Source organism: Apiospora hydei, assembly GCF_038363865.1.
Source record: "Apiospora hydei strain CBS 114990 chromosome Unknown utg000004l_segment0_segment0, whole genome shotgun sequence".
Classification (NCBI taxonomy): domain Eukaryota; kingdom Fungi; phylum Ascomycota; class Sordariomycetes; order Amphisphaeriales; family Apiosporaceae; genus Apiospora; species Apiospora hydei.
The window spans coordinates 7724035-7742417 of NW_027117363.1; the positions used below are offsets into that span (position 1 = coordinate 7724035).

Genomic DNA, 18383 nt, shown 5'->3' on the forward strand with positions numbered 1-18383 from the left:
AACTCTCCTCAGCCAGTCGCATCGCAAGATGACGAGCTGGAGGGTCGAGTTGAACCCCTTCGATCTTACTAATGATCGAAGCTGGCATCGATCAGGCTGAGCCGGACCTAAATCTGCATACAAAAAGACTGGCCAGGCATACTCGCATTCGGGGATGGTTCTAGAGAAGGAAAATAAATGCGGCTCCCAGCCTCGTTACAGCGCTGATATAGACCAGCTACATGATCCCCCCTGTTTGCACAAAGCTGGTTGAGCGACTGGGCAGGCATGAGAGAACGAGAAGGCTGAGAACCAGGATATATGCTTCGGCTTATATTGGGATCTCGGTCCCCTTCGTGTGTTCGTTCTACTCCGCCAAAGCAAATGTTCATAAATATACGCTTTAGAATCTATACAAATCAGACTAACTACATTATTTATCTTACACCTCACACAGTGCTTTCCAGTGTAAACGGACATACATGGCTCAGACCGGCACGAGCGACATTCCCAGCCCAGAGGGTAGCAAACATCATTCGGCTACTCTCCCGGAGGTCTGTCCCGAATCAGGCTTGCTGGTTATACCTCCTGACTCGACATTGGAAGTATATCGTCCGCAGATCCAACATGCCTCGGGCCTCGAGGTGACTTCGTCGTGTTATGAGCCCGCTACACCACCGGAGAAGAAGCTGCCCTGGTCAAGGACGCACAGGATCTGGATCATTGCTGGTGCTATAGTCGTCGCTGGCGGCATTATTGCTGGTGTTGTAGGAGGGACAGTGGGCAGCAAGTCTCGCTACGAGGGTTCTACAGAAGCTCTCTCAAGCTCTTTGTGAGTACTATCACTCATGCAGGCAACCCTCCTATCCGGGTGTTATGTCACGATATTCATGATAGATGGGAACGTGGCTCACGTGGCGTCTATCTACAGAAGTCTTCCTGTCCAGACACCATCAACCACGAGTGTCTCCTCCGCAACGTCCACACCCATTACTTCAACATCGTCTTCCACCTCATCCGCTAGGACGACAAAGACAGAGACTGTTAGCACACGAATAGCCGCTCCGTCAGCCACGCCCTCGAACCAAGTCTACGTCGGCGAACTTGACGATGGCACCTCTATTGATTTCGTAGCGAACGCCTCGGCGAACGCTGCTTGCGCCTGGGCCGTAAACCCTGTTCGGGAAGGCCACAATCCCTGCGATTCCGTCTTCAGGCTTCCACACGGCATTGATTACATCTGGAACGACTGCGGCGGCGAGGTCTGGATCACATGGCGAAACCCGAGCAACGACAACGAGATCAATTACCAGGATCTAGGAAACCCAAAGGGTTGTGGAGACGTCCCCAAGACATATAAGTGTGGCACGGAGACGATACATGCGAAATATATCTGTCCCGACCACCCTATCGGCGGATAGTCTCTGCCAGTCAGGGGGTTAGGAGGCTAAGTGTATGGCAAATAGTAACCATGAGTGGCTAAGATTACCCTCAAAAATCGGCTTTCAACTTCACTTTATCAGCTCTTACGTAGGCGACACAACTTTCAAGGCGGGCGGATTGGTTGCTGTTCCTCCACCTACTATTCCCGGTCTAGACCAGTTCATACAAAGATATAGATGTCGTCAGGACCTCCAAGAGCATGACCGCTCCGAACAAGGGCTTCTTCAAAGGGGCATTTTGTAGACCAAAGTACCGTATTGTTATGTTGTCTTTATAATTCTATTGGCACAAGGGCGCTCTTTCAACCTCAGAACCATTGTCTCTTCTTGACAATGGAAGCCCCTGTCTTACAAAAACCCTGTTCCCATACCCCTGTTGACTTAAACTTTAGTGTTTCCATTCCAATCATTCCAAAGCAACCTATATTACCAGTTGACCGGCTCAACTTTTCTAGAGAGACAATTTTGTTTATAGTCTCTCTAGCAAATATTTTTACCCCCTATTTTGTATTTGTTTCCTCCCGTTTTTGTTTATATATATATATATATATATATAAGTAAAGAAAACGCACACATCCACCATGTGCGAGTGTAAGGTAAAAACGTACACGTACGAGGCTTGTCTGCACTGGTCCAGGACCCGAGTCCTGTGCCTGAAAGCGAGCTGGCGGACGATGAACTTCCTGTGCCTGGGGCCGGTGCTCACCAAGTGCCGGCCCCAGAAGGAGGCGAGGACGAGGACCGGGTTGTGCACCCAGTGCACGCACCATTTCCTCCCCTGGCACATCAACGACCGCCAGTTCTGCAAAAGGTACGTCCAGTGGAAGGCGGACAACGGCTACGCGGGCAAGAAGATCGACGCCCGGATCGTGCCGCTCGAGGCCATCTTCAACATCCCCAAGGACAGTGGCAGCGGCGGCAACGATAACAGGCGGAGGAAGCCCCACCACCAGCAGTCGCCCATGGTCGCCATAAACCCCGCGCATAGGCAGCAGCGCCAGAGCGTTGATTCCTTCGACCTCGCCGCCGAGGGCGCCCTCGACTCCGAGTACTACGCGAGCAGCAGCGCCCGCTCGCACAGCCCGGCTGTCCGCTCCGCCCGGACGAACGAGCCCATCGACCTCTCGGACCTCACCGAGCGCGTCGCCGGCTCTTCTTTCAAGGGCCGCGCCCACGCGGGCGGGAAAATGATGGATCTGTACCGCAATGGCAACGGCAACAGCGACAGCGACAGCAGGCCCAAGATCAAAGAGACCCTCCTGTCCCCCTGTAACGAGCGGAAGCTGCGAAGGCGCGTCAGGCTCAACCCGGCGCCCAAACAGGCACGCTGGCGAACCGCGGAGAAGAACGAAGACAGCGACGACGGAAACGAAGAAGAGACGGCAAATGGCGGTGCGAAGAGGGACACCTACTACGTGACCGCGACCCCGTCCGCCAAGTCCCGCACCGGCTTCGTCGGCCACGTCCGCTCCCTCAGCCACGAGACGGTCCCGGTCCCGCCGCCGCAGCCGTTCGGCGAGATCTTCATGGGCTGCGACTCGCACGGGCAGGCGCGCCGGCCCGGGTGCTCCTCCTGCACCGAGGCCTACTTCCGCGAGCGCGGCGTCCCCGACGAGGCCTACATCCGCGAGTGCCACTCGGCGCCGCCCTGCCTGGTGCGGGTCCGGACCCCGGGCGACCGGTACACCGCCGCGCCCCAGGCGTTGTGCTTATGCGAGCGGCTCGGGTCGAAGGACTGTATCGCTTGCCTCGAGAAGACGCGGGAGATTCAACAGCTCCAGGCTAACTTCATATGAGTTATGTGCATGATTGCATGTATACATATAAGCAAAAGGTATGTATGGGTAGTACTACTCGGCGGTAAGTTCTTGTAATCAGGGGGGTCAAATCGGTAGGTTTTCTGTCATTGATCAGGGCGTCGGGAGTCTGGGACTTCCGGCTTGCGTTTCTAGAAGCACATATTCGTTCGTACACTTTTAATGGATATGTTTATTTGTTTATTGCTAGTCATACACCTCGGAGGTCAACCATGTCATTGTGTCGTTCCAAGTCCGAGTGGCCGTAGATATCAGCATCTCGTCTTGCGCGATTCGACTGTGTAGCACGTTGGACGTCGCAGTGACGTAATACCGCAGGAAGTGAAGCTATGTGGCTATGCAGACTGTGCTCAGGCTCAATGGTACATGCAGTCGATCAATCCCCGAATAGAGTTTCTGTTTTCCCCATGGGGTAAACGTCGATCGGCCATCTGATATCGCGGAGAGGGGTCGACTCCAACTTGTCAGCAGACCTGTGTAAGAGAGGGAAAGTCTGAGCCAGAGAGAGAGAGCATGGAAAAGGAGCCTGCCTATTTGTATTGGCTGTCCTGTCCTGTCCATCTCGATCTCATTTTCTTCCTTTGCTTCTCCTCTCTGATGAATAATAATCTACTGCTATCAACGAATCCAAGTCTCAGAACAAACACATTCAAAGGAGTTACAGCAGCAACTCTATCGACCTTCGATTAGTTCTTTCCTCCGAAGTACCATCATCATGTCCAAGGCATACTTGAAAGCAAAGGAGAAGTACAACGAGATCATCAACGACGCTGGCCGGGGCGATTGGTACTGTAAGTCGAAGACACCCATCATCATCATTCCGTGGCCCCCAATCGCCAGGAGGAAAAAAGTACCTTGACTGACTCAAAGTGTCAACGGCGTAAAGGTCGCACCAACCGTGTCGCTCCGTCGAAACTCCCGACCAGTGGCAAATGCGATGCCGTGGCCCATGTTACCCATGAGCCAAGCCGTCGTGGCAGTACAGGGAGCATGTCGGACAAGATTAAGGATTGGATGAACAGGCCTGCCTATTAAGGGGTCAGAAGTCGGCGTCCACATGAGCAGCTTATGTATGATATCTTTGTAAATGAATGATGAATGTTGTGTTATCTAAACGAAGATATATCCAATGCCGTATACTATGTATGCTCCGCTTGCTATGCGTGACCTACCGGGTATAGTTGTATAAAAGAAGAACTTGGCATAAAAGCCCCGAACAAAGAAGTAGATAACAGTATGTATCCATGACCCGCGTCATTGCCCCATCCCCTCTAATGCATCCCTCCTTACCAAGCAGCCTTGGCCAGGATACCGTTAGGGTATTTGCGGATCATGTACTTGCGTCCCTCATCCATGGTCAGGATGAACATGCCAAACGCCATGGGCAGGAAGTAATGCTCGGCGGGCACCTTGGATGTGCCGAGCACCTCCTGGAACACGGGCACGTACAGCCAGAAGATGGCCATGACCAGGGCGAAGGCGATGGCGGGGAAGAGGGCCAGGTTCTGGGAGGCCTTGTTGAAGGCGGGCGGGTGCTGGAAGATGCTCCAGCGACGAGTACGGATAGCCATCAGGTTGAACCATTGCCTGTACATCATTCACCTGTTAGTGTCGTGGGGAGTAATGGTACATAGTTAAAAGATGTCACTTACATGACGACGAGATTCACGAAGTAAATAGACGAGGCCTCGTTTATCCTCTGATTGTAGTAGTCCTGGTCGATCCAATCAGGCAGAACACCGAAGCTGAACCAAAGGACGCGGAAGGGGATGCCGTTGCGCTCTAGGTACCAGTATGCCATAGCGAAAGAGGCGAGGGTCTGGATGACGCCGAGCACACCGTAAGCCATGGTAACAAGCTGCCAGTTGACCAGGCGGTCCTTCTTGACGTTGCGCGGCTTGCGGAGCAGCACGTCGGCTTCGGGCTTCTCGTAGGAGAGGACCGTAGCCGCAGCGCAGTCAGTGAAGCAGCTGTCAAATTACAAATAAACATCAGTACTCCGTCAACAGCGTACGAATAGTATGAACGAATAACAAAACTCACCAAATTATGATCATGAGGAACGAAGACAGAATCTGCGGTAGACCGAATAGCACGTTTGTCATGACGGGCCAGAACTCAGCAAAGGAGCCAGCGGGCAGCAGGTAGCAGATGACCTTCTTCAAGTTGTCGAACACAACGCGACCGTACTGGACGGCCTCGACGACGGATGAGAAGGAGTCGAGTAAGACCATGTCGGCAGCCTCGATGGCGATGTCGGAGCCGCCACCCATCGCGATGCCAATGTCGGCCGCCTTCAACGAGGGCGCATCGTTGACGCCGTCGCCCGTCATGGCCACGACCTCGGTCGTCTGGAACTCCCGGACAATGCGGAGCTTCTGCTCGGGCGTGGTGCGCGCGAAGACAATCTCCTCGTACTCGGTCAGTACACGCCACTGGTGGTCGTTGAGCGTCAGCAGTTCAGGTCCGCTAAGCACGATAGAGGTTCGCGATGCCGAGGATGAGGCCTTGTCCTCGGAGATGGAGCTCGTAGATGGTTCACGTGGCAGAGCGGATAGTCCATGAACCAAGGGGGTTGGAGTAGTAATGATACCAGCATCCTGGGAAATAGCAAGGGCAGTCAAGGCGAAGTCACCAGTAACCTGGGCCGGGTATCAGTATGCTACAAACATAAGATGAATGAGTCGCAGGTAGTTCTGGCTTACCATAAAGAAGCGAATCCCTGCACCTCTCAAGGTGGACACAACGGAACGGATCTCAGGTCGAAGGGGGTCGACGATGGCAAGGAGACCGACAAGAGTTAAGCCGGTCTTGGCCTGCTCGAACATGGCGTCTTCAAATTGAACCGTACCGGGTTGGTGATGGACATCCGCCTTGGGGACAACCTTGCGAGCTAAAAGAATGCATCGCTTTCCCTGACTGCTGTATATATTCTTCAATTGCTCAATCGTAGCTTTCATATCTTGGTCAAAGGGGTGAGCGTCTCCGGCGTTGGTGGTGTATTGGTCGCAGCGACCAATCAACACATCAGGGGCTCCCTTGATGGTAAGAAGCCTGGAAACTGGTGTCAGCGGGCGATTCTTCATGCGCATTTTCTCTAATAACATACGTATCCTCCGCACTAAAAACATCTACCTCGGCTTGAGGCAAGGTGGTCGACAGCAGGTCATCTTTGAACATGGAAAAGGTCCGGATCATATATTTGTTCTTCGAATTGAATGCCAGTTCGTATGTCCTCTGCCAGCTCTGGCGAAGGTGATGCACGGAGCCAAGACCTTCAGAGAACCGAAGGATAGCCTGGTCGGTCGCATCACCGTGAATGCGCCGCTCCTCAATTGGGAGGTTAATAGTAGCCGCATCGAACTCCGCCGCGTTACAGAGACCTGCGATGGCTCGTACTTGGCCGACGCCAGTGGTGACGATGCCTGCGACAGCCGGGGTCCCACTCACGTCAAGTTCCCGTTGTGCGGTATCTTGATTGATGGTATGGTTGCCGATGGTACAGTCCGTGACAGTCATGCGGTTCTAAGAGAGTGAGTAAGTAGGTGGTTGCTTAGGAGCATAAAGGGCAACACTGACCTGAGTTAGGGTCCCTGTTTTGTCCGAGCAAACCACAGAAACGGAACCAAGCGTCTCCACGGTCTTCAATGACTTGCACAGTACGCTGTTATTCCGCATAATATTTGCAGTAATTGTCAGGCCTGCGGTCAGGGCGATGGGAAGACCTTCTGGGATGAAAGCGATTGCCACGCTAACACAAGAGACGATCAGGGTTGGTACAGAAATCCAGCCTGGGTGGTCCTTTCTCAGCCAAGCGCCCCTGAACATGTTGTTAGCGATACATGATCTTGAGCCAACACCCGCGGAGAAATTCTTACCAGACAACGAGCACAATAGTAATCATTGTAACCATGATTGAGCAGATGATGACAACAAAGTACAGGATTTCGCGTTCAAGGGTTGTCATCTTAGTCTTGGGCTCATTGGTCAGGGTAGCGATGCGACCGAAGACAGTACGATCCCCCGTGTTGACAACCAACCCAACACACGATCCAGCGGTGCAGTGGGTACCCTGGAGGCCTATGCAGCGTGTCTCAAGATAGTTTTCGTCAGTAGAATCCACTGCTGCCGCCAGGGGCGCCGACTCTCCGGTGAGGATGGATCTGTCGAACTTGGCGTCGCTGGAGACTTGAAGGAACCTGACATCGGCCGGGAGTTTGTTACCGGCTTTGATATACACAATATCGCCGGGCACGAGCTCTGAAGCAGGAAGTGATTGCTGCTTGCCTTCACGAATAACCATGGTGTTCTCTGGCAGCATGCCAGTAATCGACTTCATTACGCGGGATGACGACCAATCTTGCCACATGTTAAAAGCAGCCTGAATGAAAAATACGGCAAGTAGGACGATAGCCAGAGCCTGCAGATATGTTAAATCAGCTCTTCGTGGACTCACGTCGTAGTACGGCTTACCAAGTTGGCAATTGCAGGATCGGGCTCGCCCAGCGGCTTCCAGGAGATGAAGACAAGGATAGACCCGATGAGCAAGATGGGCCCAAACCCTTTGAACATATAGCCAAGGTATTTCTGTATGGTATTAGACTTAGGAGGTGTAGGGGCATTTCGACCGAAGTCCTTCAGCCTCCTGGCGACCTGGTCATCAGAGAGGCCCTGTTCCATTGAGGCACTCAGGCGACGGAGTGCCTCTTCAGTCGTGATGGTATGCCATTCAAGGGCCGACAGCTCTGCACCGACATGTTAGCCGGAAGTTTGAAGCCATGACTGAGTTTGTATATGGAGATCGACCCTTGGCAGCAGTGTCTTTCGCTTTCGAAATCTCGGCGACATCTTTAGCTTTCGATTCTTCGATCTGGAAGGAGCTTGAATGGTTGTTAGTGATGAGTGGTTATTGTATATATGTAGTGATATTGAAGCGTGATCGGACGAAGAGAAGACGACGATGGCCTTGGCACTTACACGGTACGATATTGGACGGGCAGCAGAATGGCTGGATCAACCTCACGTCGCGATCGCACGCTTCTTATGGACATGGAACCATTGGAATGAGTCCGGCGCAAGTTACCACGAGCTGGTCGCGATGCTTCTCCATCGTCGAAGCGAATGCGATCAGCTGCGGGGACTTGAGATTTTCCTCGTCCATTCTTTGCAGTTCCCTAGGCTTGTAAGTGAAGAATATACACGCGCTTCAGCGCAAGTATGAGTTTCTCCTGAGCAATGAGGCAACAGAGCCAACGGAATCGAGGTGAAGAGGAGTGAGACGAGTCAAAGGTACACCGTTTTTTCTCAGTGAAGTAGTCGCATTGATCTATTATACATTATATACCAGCCCTGCTGGACCCGATAGCCTGGTAGTGGCTGCAGTCATGTTGATGGCGAGAGTTTCTGAGAACCAAATGTCAAAACAGGATGCCATACTGTTGGATGTCTGGCGTCTTGAGCCCAAAGCACAGTGTGATATGGTCTTGACCGACGCAGGGTGATTTCGGGACCATCACATGTGGTCAGCACTGTGCCATGCTTGGGGGAAGCAATCCAATGGATGAGCAAGGGCTTACCTGTCTGGACGAATCTGTTAGTGCCGGCATGGAAAAGTCAGAATTGAGGAAACGGGACAGAGGAGGCGGCGGTGCTTGCCCACCAGAACAATCCAGCCAACATGGTGCAGGAAATTCGCGCACCACTTCCGGCATGGCCCCGCGGAGTGCGTGATATATTTCCTGCCGCCCGTTGCTGTGGCTGGGCTGCTGATCTTCGAGGGGGAGCCTGTTTGAGGACGCTGTTTGCAGTCGAGGTCAAGTCAGTTTGATGGGACGGAGTTTTGATGGAGGGGGAGTTTGGGGGATTGGGGGTGGATTTGGGGGAGACAAGCTTTCAGCTAGAGCTATGGAACCTGTACATACCTCCAGTAAACTTGGTGCTTCTGTACTCAATTAGGAATGCGCGCGACTGGCGGGTTTACGGGAAGCGAAGAAGGAAGGAACATTGGACTCAGGACCTGCACCTGCACCTGCCAGCACCCACTGGAACGTCACCGACAACAACAAAAACAACAAACGGCGGCCTCCCAATCTCCAGTCCAACCACCCACACAGCACAGCACAGCTGCAGGAGACGTCTAAGCGATCAAGCAGGGTCTCCTCCTCCACCCCCACAATGTCTAGGTGACACGACTGAAGTAGGGTTGCAGACCAGATTACCCTCCGTACAGACTGCGCAATTGAATCATTCTCACCCTGCAAGAGACCAGAAATCTTGATTGGCCCATGGGCGCCGACGACTTACATGGCTTGCCTAAACAGGCAATCCAGCTGTAGTGGCAACTAGTGGTAGTGCATGCATGCCATGCCATGCCACCTTGGGCCCGTGAGGCTGCGGGCAGCATCCGACCTTCATTTCTGCGTCTATGATGGATGCGGTAACATCTGCACATGTCCTGCACCCTCGGTGTTTGCATGACGTCGCTATGCCAGCCCGCCATGAATATGTAAGTATGTAAGATGCTCAGTCTGGGGACGGATGTTAGCCGACGGTTCTATTCGGCTTTGCCTGCGGCCTGCCGTCTACTTGCCATGAAACCCGACGAAGCCGCCAGACCGAATTACGCATTCTGTGTAGACAGCGCCGCCCGGTCTCATGTGTAGCGAGTTTGGGTGCGCACATGGCATCAGCCACGCAGAAGCCATGTCTTTGCATCGGTGAGAAGAGCAGAGAAGATCATGGGGATTGTTCTCGTTCCACTTTTGGGATTCCAAACGTAAAGGATTCTATTTCGAATCTATTACGTTGCATCAACCAGCCAATACCAAAATTCGCGCAAGAGGATACTTAGATCTATCCATGTCGAGTCTGGATGCTTCTTTGGCCATGCTCATTTCAGGAAAGGATAAAGATTGAGATAGGTTCGATTCCTATCAGCGCTATTGGTATTCGCTTTTGATCTTTTCTATTTCCTCTCTGCTGGGGTCTTTCTCTCCTTGCGAGCACTTTCAAGTAGAGCAGTTTCCTATCGCAAGCGGAATGATGCGGCCTGCAATTGTTCTCCGCATCGAGACAGGCTTATTATGCCTTGTTGAAGTCTGAACCGAGATGGTCCCCTAGACTTCTGTTACAAGATACAAGACAGCCGCGTCTATGCAAGGGTGGTAGAACACTAACCAAGTCGTTGGGATAGATGGAATAGCCCCTCGTCTAAAAATAACGAGATTGCGTAGCAATCGAGCTTACCCCTTGGGTATCTTCACAAGCCCTCTCCCTGAGGACACACGTTGCGCCGTTGCTCGTCTTCCCCCTAGTTTCCAGGCCCTTTCACGCCTTCCCGGAGGCCAGCACCTCCCATTACTTCCAGGTTCTGGCTGCTGAGTTGATTTCAAGAGTCAAATAATCTGAACTTTTTACCTTTCATCAGACCCAACGTCATCGGTACGCATGTCCTGCCTTGGAGTGGGCAGAATCGGCACCCATAACTTGGTAACCGCTTCTCATATCTCACTTCATACTTTCGCCTCGTCATTCAAACATGATTAACGAAAGTTCTTGTTAGCTTCCAGTTCACCACGAATTGTCCATCACGACCCAGCTCTTCCAGCCACCAAAGTCAATAGGTAGGCCGGTGCGAAAACGAGCACCATTGTCGGCCAGCAGGTTCTACCGTCATTCCACACCGCCGGAAACCCGGCAGTCAAGCCAGCGTTCCAACCCAGTGGGATGCGGTGTACGGCGTCAGATCTGGATCGAGTCTTCGATCAAACGAATTGCGCGAGGCTGATACTCCGGGTGTGTGACCACCACCATCAACCGCCACGACCGTACTGCATCCAAACAGCTGAAGGTTTCTCACCATCCCCGCCATACAAGCAAGGCGATTACTAAAGCCCAATACCGTTCAAGCACTCTGCTCTGCTTGGCGTGACCTTGCAGTTACTTTCGGCAAGCACTAAAGCATTACTTTCAATGATGGAATGATACCTGCGCTGGCACGGATGGGTTTCGTGCAAAAGGGGGCTCGGGACGGGAATATTGATTTGCAAATCAGATTGCTCCGTGTTGCACCGCGGTATCTACCGACGCAGAGCAACTGTGAAACAAAACGACAAGAAGGGTATAATCTCAAATGACGTCGGTGCAGTCTGTGTGGCTGCGTTAGCTAGACACATCGATGCGGCCATCAACCTAAAACTTTGCGGTTACAGTGGCTGCTTGGCACCAAACATTCTTTCACGCACCAGGAACCTATATCATTTCTCGTAAGCCCCGGGTCTAGGAAGGACCAAGTCAAGTCCCTTCGAAAGAAAAGAGGGCATCGGAGGTCAGGCTACCGAACTCGTCAATGCGACTGGCTTATGGGATATAATGGGTACATAACAATAACCCGGTCCCTTAGCCGAACGACCTCCGTTATGGAGACGGACACAGAGGGAGAACCTGGTCAGCGGCCGTGAAGAAGTTGGCGCGTATTCGGGTCGGGCGTCGTTGGGACGGAACCCCACGGACATGCATGCCACTCGCAGCATAATTCGCCAGAGGGCGTGGCCGCCAAACCGTACTCGCGAAAAGAAGAAGATCAAAGGCGAAGTGTGTTTTGCCCAGGACTTCTTGTGTCTGAGGGGATTACGTCAAATTCGTGGCCTTCAAAAAACAGACGTTCTGCTTTCGTCTTCGTCGCTATATACCCTACATACTTATATGTGACTGTCCTGCGCCGTTTCAGCAGGAGCAATGTTACTTCTCTAACTAACTCATGTACAATCAACAAAGAGGCGCCTGACAACAGTAATATCACAAAGTATCAACATTTATTGAGAGCACAAAGAGGACTGCCGGAAAGCACATACCGAGTCTGACACCCGGCACGACAAAATCAACTATATCAACATAAACATATTAGTTTCGGTTCCCATCATGGCCGTAGGAAGGTTGCGACTTAGCGCTGTCATCCCTATCATCTGTTCGGCGGTGGCTTTTGTGCTCCTGATCGTTCTGGTCACCGCTGGGACTAAACCGGGTACAAATTCGGGGTACTATTTACTCAAGGTAGGCTGCCTTCTGCCCCTCTAAATGCTTGCAACCGACAACGACACAAACAGGAGGCGAGATCTGACATATGGCATTTATACATTCACTAGTTGAACACATCCGAAGTCGGAACCAACCTCGTCGAGATCAAGACGGCGAACACCTCGTCCACTACAACAGGTTCCATCATCGGCGGTATTACTGGGCTGATACCGGGCCTGGATGGCGCAGTGAATAACCTGACCTCCGAGGTCAACCAGGGGCTGCAGGACATAGTTAATGAGCTCATCAAAGCGGCCAGCGACTCCCTCGGGCTCGAAGACGAATATGACATCTACCTACAGAACATTTGCAAGGGGAACCGCGTCGATCCGAATAATCCCAATTCCAATATCAAGATTGACTCCTGCCCCGGCTTCAAGGTCGTTGGAGATGGTGAGTTATGCCCCCTAGAAGAGCTGACAACGCTCTTCCCTCCCCCCTTCATCCACCCATGATGACGTCTGACCATCCATTGTCCCCAGCTCTCAAAAGCACCACGAACATCACCAGCTTCGTCGTCGTCGGCAACACCAACGTCTCCTTCCCGTTCCTAGAGACCATAAGCGACACGGGCTCGACGACGGGCTCCGCCCTGCTCGCCGCCACCACGGCCAATGCGGCCTTCCTCTACGTCGGCCTCGTCGTCTCGGGCCTCGTCGCCATCACCTCGCTGGCGTCGCTCGTGCTGCCGCGCGCCCGGCTCCTGACGCTCGGCAACCTGCTGATCGCGAGCCTCGCCCCCGGCTTCCTCGCCATCAGCGCCATCGTGTCGACCACCGTCGTCTACGTCATCCACACCGTCCTCGGCACCTTCGGTAACGCCTTCACCATCGGCGCCAAGATCGGCGGCCCGGCCCTCGCGCTCGTCTGGATCAGTTTGATCCTCAGCGGCGTCAGCTTCTCGTACTGGGCCCTTGTTTGGTTCGTCGACGCGCGGCGGTCCATCTGGGCGCGCTTCCGGCGCCCGGCGGAGCAGGAGGGCGAGTGGAAGGCGACGTTCCTCGCGACGTGGAGGAATGTGCGGATTCATGACGAGATGGACAAACATCCCGAGGAAGGTGGTGTTGTCCCCAAACCCCCAGTAGGGGGTGTGACTTCGACATATCCTGAGGGAGGCGTTTATGATACGAACACGGAGAAGAAACAGTCAGCATATCCCGAGGGCGGTGTTCTCCGTAAGAATACCGAAAAAAAGAAGTCCTGGATATGAGAGGCCAAGTGTGGCTGGGGTGGCGATGTATGATGAGGATATGTTTTGCTGTACGGCCCTAGGGATAACAACAAGCAAGTGGCCTGGACAACGCGGGGAACAATACTACACAGCCGTTCTCCCCCAACGACAGCGTTTATAGTAATACTTTAGTTCAGCTCTATCTAACACAATCCTGCAGGAGTCTCAGTGTGGCAGTAGTTAAAATATAGTGGAATTTTATATCATACAATTGGCACCCTACATTAGGTGTTCCTGCCAAGTCTGCATTCCAAGGTAGCTCAAGAAACAAGCTCGGAAATGCAAGATCTGCAACTACCAAGTCCGTCTTCTGCAGTAACTCGTGCCAGTTTTATATATCTTCTTTCGGTCCTTTGGCCATACTCAAGCTATACTGGAAATAGTGCAGCGTGTTAGTACTAGGAGTCATCCTATTTCGTTTATGGCAGCTGGCAAGTGCGTGTTGCATTGGCTCTGTATCGTCTGATTGGTAGGAAGAGGCAAAAGGGGTGGAAAGGAGGTGGGCCCATCATTTTCCTCATGGGACACGCAGATAAGATGAAACACACAGAAACAGCAAAGTGAGTTAACATGTCTTTTTTTTGTTCATTCATTCCGAACCTAGCAAGCGGCTGACACAACAACTGCGATAGCATGCCAACCACTCTGCTGGATGACTTGTGTACACAACCCAGGCCCATCGAGGCATTTGGCCCTGTTATACACACGAACCCTCGCCCTTTCATAGAGAATAAGAGATAAAACCCCCTACCCTACCCTACCCTACCCTCAATTAAGATCAGGTATACTAAGTCCCCACCATGTTAAACGCCATGCTGTTACCGTTGTTACAAGTCCGAAGGCAAAAACACCGCTGAGCACAACCAGTTGGTGTCCATATCTGCCGCCTCATCAGACACTAAGTAGATAATATACCCTTCCAGGATGATCAATGACTCCGGGAACCCTAAGCCGAAGCCTTTAGTGCGGTAGCAGCACGCTGCAGGCTCACCAACTTCTTGAAATCCAGTTGCCGTGCCTCAGGCGGAACGTGCTCTCCACTGGCAATGCACAAGACTCGCATGCGCGGGTCGTAACGCAGACCAGTCAGCAGCTTGGGTGTGATAAGGAAGTACTGGCTCGTGTGCTCGCGGCAAGCAATCTCGACCATGCGCTCATGGACCATGCGCTCGTTGCGCGGGTCCATTCCTTGGTTGATCTCGTCCACGACACGGAAGGGGGCTTGTGCCATGGATTGTAGAGCCATCAGGTAGAAAATCGTCGACACAGCGCGCTCACCACCGGACTGGCGGTGCTGATTGAGTTGTTGTAGAGTCTCGTTCTCACTGCATTCAAGGTTAGCTCAGCATAACTTGACAAAGATTGGCCCGGGCGCGACGTACCGGAACTTGACCTTGATCTCGATTGCCCACTGATCGAAATCCTCTTCCTTGTGCACACCAACTTCGCCAGCGCAGCTGATTTGCTGGAAATTGTAGCTGAAAGCATCATTGATACGAGAAACCAGCTGGTCAACGCTGGGCTCCCAGCTGCGCATCAGCTTCTGGATCTGATCGCCAACTTTCTCGAGTTTTCGAGCCTGGTCTTCTTTTCTGTTGGTGTAGTCTTGAATCTCCCTGTTGCGCTTTTCATACTGGCGTAGAACTTGCTGGTCAACCGGCTGGATCAGATCGAAATTGGCTTTTTCAGCCTCAATCTCCTGGTCAATATCCTCGGGTGTTTTGCCCGTGGCCTGTTTGCGATAGTGTTCGATGTCATGCTCGTCGCTTTCAAAGTCTTTGAATAGATTCGAGACCCTCACGGCCTCTTCCTTAGCAGCAATGGTGGCCGCCTTGTGATTGTTGATCTCGGCCTTGGTATTATCAAGATCTTGAGTGATGTTACGATTGCGATCCTTTAGTCCCTGAATATCCGAGGTAGCCTCAACGAGACGAATGCGGGCATCCAACAGTGCGAGATGAGCATTGCGTATGTTTTCCACGAGTGCTTTGTGACGAATAACTGCTTGCGCCTTTTCACAGCACAAGTCGTCAAGTTGCGACGTCAGCTGTGCGATACGGGATCGGCATTCGGCAAAACTGTCCTGCCTCTCTTTCAAGCTGGCTTTCTCGGTATCTATATTGAAGTTAGTCTTAATCATGTGAGGCGGGTGAGATCATGGTCCCTTACCAATTTTCTCGGGTAGGGCAGACCAATGGGTATAGGCTGTCTGCAGCTTGCTCTTGTCTGATCTGAGCTGGGCCTGGGAGGAGTTAGCCAAAATTCAGCACCCATTGCAAAGTAACTTACAATCTCTTCCATCACCTCCTTGTCCTTATCCTCCAGTTTGGCCACACGGGCTTTAGCCGCTTCAAACTCCTTAATCAGCTCCTGCTTCTCCTCGTCTTTTGCCTCGAGTTTATTCTGAAGGTCGGCTTTCTCGGCATTATCCACAGGTTGGTCAGTCCAGAATTGACCTGGCCGAACCTGCTTTGTGCTAGTGGTTTCGGCACCAGGGCCGTACTCTCTTCTTCGAATCACCTGGAAGCGGGTTGATCCCGTTGCCCATTGCGATATTTTCTGCCCTTCAAAAGCTGTTTGAACTGTTCAGCACTGGCCTCCCGAAGGGCAACGCCCGAGGCATGCAGTCGTTTATCAGAGCAAAGAGTAGCCAACACGGGGCTGGGACCATCAATGTAATCAATAGCGAAGCCGTCAATGCCAAGCTGACGTGCTTCGTCTGCTGACATGGGTGGCCTAAACTCCTCGATCTTGTTGACACAGGTCTTGATAGTCACCCTTAGCCTCATCTCCTTGTAAAACTGGTCGCTGAGCTTTTGATGGTCTTTCCTTGTCTGCGTAATGAAACAGAGAAAGTCGTTCTTTGCCAGCATCGACTGAACGAGGTCCGAATACCGGCCATCTTTCAAAGAACAGTTTAGCATCGGAGGGCCAAACACTTCTTCCTCAAATTCATCGCGATGGTCCTGCAACCACTCCCAACCTTTGGCAACATGTGGGTCAATTCTCCGCAAGTAGCTCACCAGCTGTCCTTCTTGGGAATTCAGGTCCTCGATCTCTTTCCTGAGCTGTTTTATTTCAGCGTGGACAGCTGTCCCCTGACGTTGGGTATCAGCTTTATGAGTATTGGCTTGACGCTTTTCCTCGGCGATTTCACGTTGCCGATGCTCCTTTTCCCGCTACATTCAGAGTCAGTAAGCAGAACAGGGAGATTCGACTAGTGGCAACTCACGATCTTTTGATTCCATTCGCCTGCAACGAATGCTGGAGGTTCCTGTTTACGCTTCGCCTCAAGGCCCGTTATCTTCAGCCTGAGCTCGCGGATCTCCTCCCGCCTTTTTGCAAAGGAGCTTTTCTCTGCAGTGATCTCGCGTTTCTTCTGTACTATGTCGTTGCTCTGCTTCTCGATTTCCAGAATACTCTGAGCAGACCTAGCTTCAGCATTCTTAAGTCGCTTCTCTCGGTCACTCACAACCAACTCGATCTTGGTCTTGTAGTCTTGTTTGCTGTTGACAGCCTCGAGTGCCGGCCCACAAGCTCTCTCGAGGTTATTGAGTCGCTTAATTGCCTCATTCTTTGCTGCTTTAGCTGCCGAATGCGCATGTTTTGCGACTTCGTATTGAGCGCAGATGCGCGTTTTCTTCCACTCCTCGATCCTCGCTGTGATGGCGTCTCGCTCCTTAAGCCTGTCGACATCTGCTTGCTGGGCCTGTTGGCGGCTCTCCAACTGTTTGAGAGTCTCAGAGGAAGTATCGACATTGGCTTTTAGTTTCTTGTGTTCCTGGTGCAGCGTCTTCAACTGTGATTGCTCCTCTATCATCTTTTCTGGTGCCGCTGCTCGCAAAGTCTCGTGGAGAAGATCGATCGGGGTAAGACCCGCGAATTCTGCAACCTTATCCTGGGGAAGAAATTGGCAGAGGTTGTCTATCTGAATTCGCATCTCCTTGGTCAGACCATGCACGGCCTTTTGCGTCGATTCCCTGCCATTGAGCCACCACTTCCTGCCGTTATCTTCGCGTGAAATCTGTACGCGAACAACGGGGTTGCTGCGCTGGTTGGGATTCGCTTGCAGTTCGACTTCGATGACAGCATAGTCCTTGCCATGCTTGACAAATTCACCGACATGACCAGCACGCCCTAAGTTTCGGGGGTGGAATCCCAAGCCGAGGCAGATGGCGCACACTAGCGAGCTCTTGCCTGTACCATTGGGGCCGATGACCATGTTGAGATTGGGGCCAGGGAAGAATTCCGCATGTTCGTACGTCACGAAGTCCTCCACCATGACTCGGACAATGGCACCTGGATGGTATTCTTCGGTAGCGTGTTGTCCATTAGGGTTCGGGGCACCGTTCACGCGAAAACTCGAGGAGCCGTTGGTCTGGGTGTGAGATTCATTTGATTCGTCACGATCGCTGTCGTCTTCATCGAAGTCGTTCTCGACCGACAGTCTTCTACGGCCTTGGCGCCGTCGTTTCGAGGATTCTGGAGCAGGAGATTGTATGCCCTCCTCGTCCTCGTAGACCGAGCGCGAGCGGCGATGCGACGTAGTCGAGGGCATCGCGATGGCCGGGCCGATGTAATGACCGGGCGCACTTGTCTTGGGTGATGCTGATGGATACGTGAGAGCGGCCTCTTCGCAGGAGGATTAATCATGCATGTTGCACAAGGCTGGCCAGTGTTCAAATTACAATAGATGACGGCCTCAAGAATTATTCTACTTGCGCAGAAAGGAACACACGTGGGGTCAATCTGGAAGTGCTAAATGGAGGCCGACGCGTGAACAGGGCTGGCTTGGCGCGTCTGATTTAATGGGTGGGGGGCTCAGTTGGTGCCACTAAA

At 52.5% G+C, this 18383-nt stretch overlaps 6 protein-coding genes across 6 annotated transcripts; 4 read left to right on the forward strand and 2 right to left on the reverse strand.

The window, feature by feature from the left end:
• Positions 1–461: 461 nt before the first annotated feature.
• On the forward strand, positions 462–1400 carry PG997_004933 (uncharacterized protein; the record flags this gene model as incomplete). Its single annotated transcript, XM_066809248.1, has 2 exons — positions 462–811; positions 911–1400. 2 exons carry the CDS (start codon positions 462–464, stop codon positions 1398–1400), a joined length of 840 nt encoding a protein of 279 aa, XP_066672866.1.
• Positions 1401–2002: 602 nt separating this feature from the next.
• PG997_004934 (uncharacterized protein) lies at positions 2003–3217 on the forward strand (the record flags this gene model as incomplete). Its single annotated transcript, XM_066809249.1, has 1 exon — positions 2003–3217. The coding sequence occupies one exon, from the start codon at positions 2003–2005 to the stop codon at positions 3215–3217; it is 1215 nt and encodes a 404-aa protein (XP_066672867.1).
• A 736-nt stretch (positions 3218–3953) lies between these two features.
• Positions 3954–4273, forward strand: PG997_004935 (uncharacterized protein; the record flags this gene model as incomplete). The annotated part of the gene is made up of 2 exons (XM_066809250.1): positions 3954–4029; positions 4125–4273. 2 exons carry the CDS (start codon positions 3954–3956, stop codon positions 4271–4273), a joined length of 225 nt encoding a protein of 74 aa, XP_066672868.1.
• Positions 4274–4524: 251 nt separating this feature from the next.
• On the reverse strand, positions 4525–8624 carry PG997_004936 (ATPase- P-type phosphorylation site; the record flags this gene model as incomplete). The annotated part of the gene is made up of 11 exons (XM_066809251.1): positions 4525–4825; positions 4891–5208; positions 5282–5880; positions 5944–6292; positions 6348–6763; positions 6818–7058; positions 7117–7658; positions 7712–7983; positions 8045–8118; positions 8216–8412; positions 8583–8624. The coding sequence occupies 11 exons, from the start codon at positions 8622–8624 to the stop codon at positions 4525–4527; spliced, it is 3351 nt and encodes a 1116-aa protein (XP_066672869.1).
• Positions 8625–12157: 3533 nt separating this feature from the next.
• PG997_004937 (uncharacterized protein) lies at positions 12158–13523 on the forward strand (the record flags this gene model as incomplete). The annotated part of the gene is made up of 3 exons (XM_066809252.1): positions 12158–12289; positions 12382–12706; positions 12796–13523. The coding sequence occupies 3 exons, from the start codon at positions 12158–12160 to the stop codon at positions 13521–13523; spliced, it is 1185 nt and encodes a 394-aa protein (XP_066672870.1).
• Positions 13524–14490: 967 nt separating this feature from the next.
• PG997_004938 (uncharacterized protein) lies at positions 14491–18102 on the reverse strand (the record flags this gene model as incomplete). Its single annotated transcript, XM_066809253.1, has 6 exons — positions 14491–14869; positions 14927–15659; positions 15714–15786; positions 15834–16020; positions 16065–16723; positions 16777–18102. 6 exons carry the CDS (start codon positions 18100–18102, stop codon positions 14491–14493), a joined length of 3357 nt encoding a protein of 1118 aa, XP_066672871.1.
• Between the last annotated feature and the right edge of the window lie 281 nt (positions 18103–18383).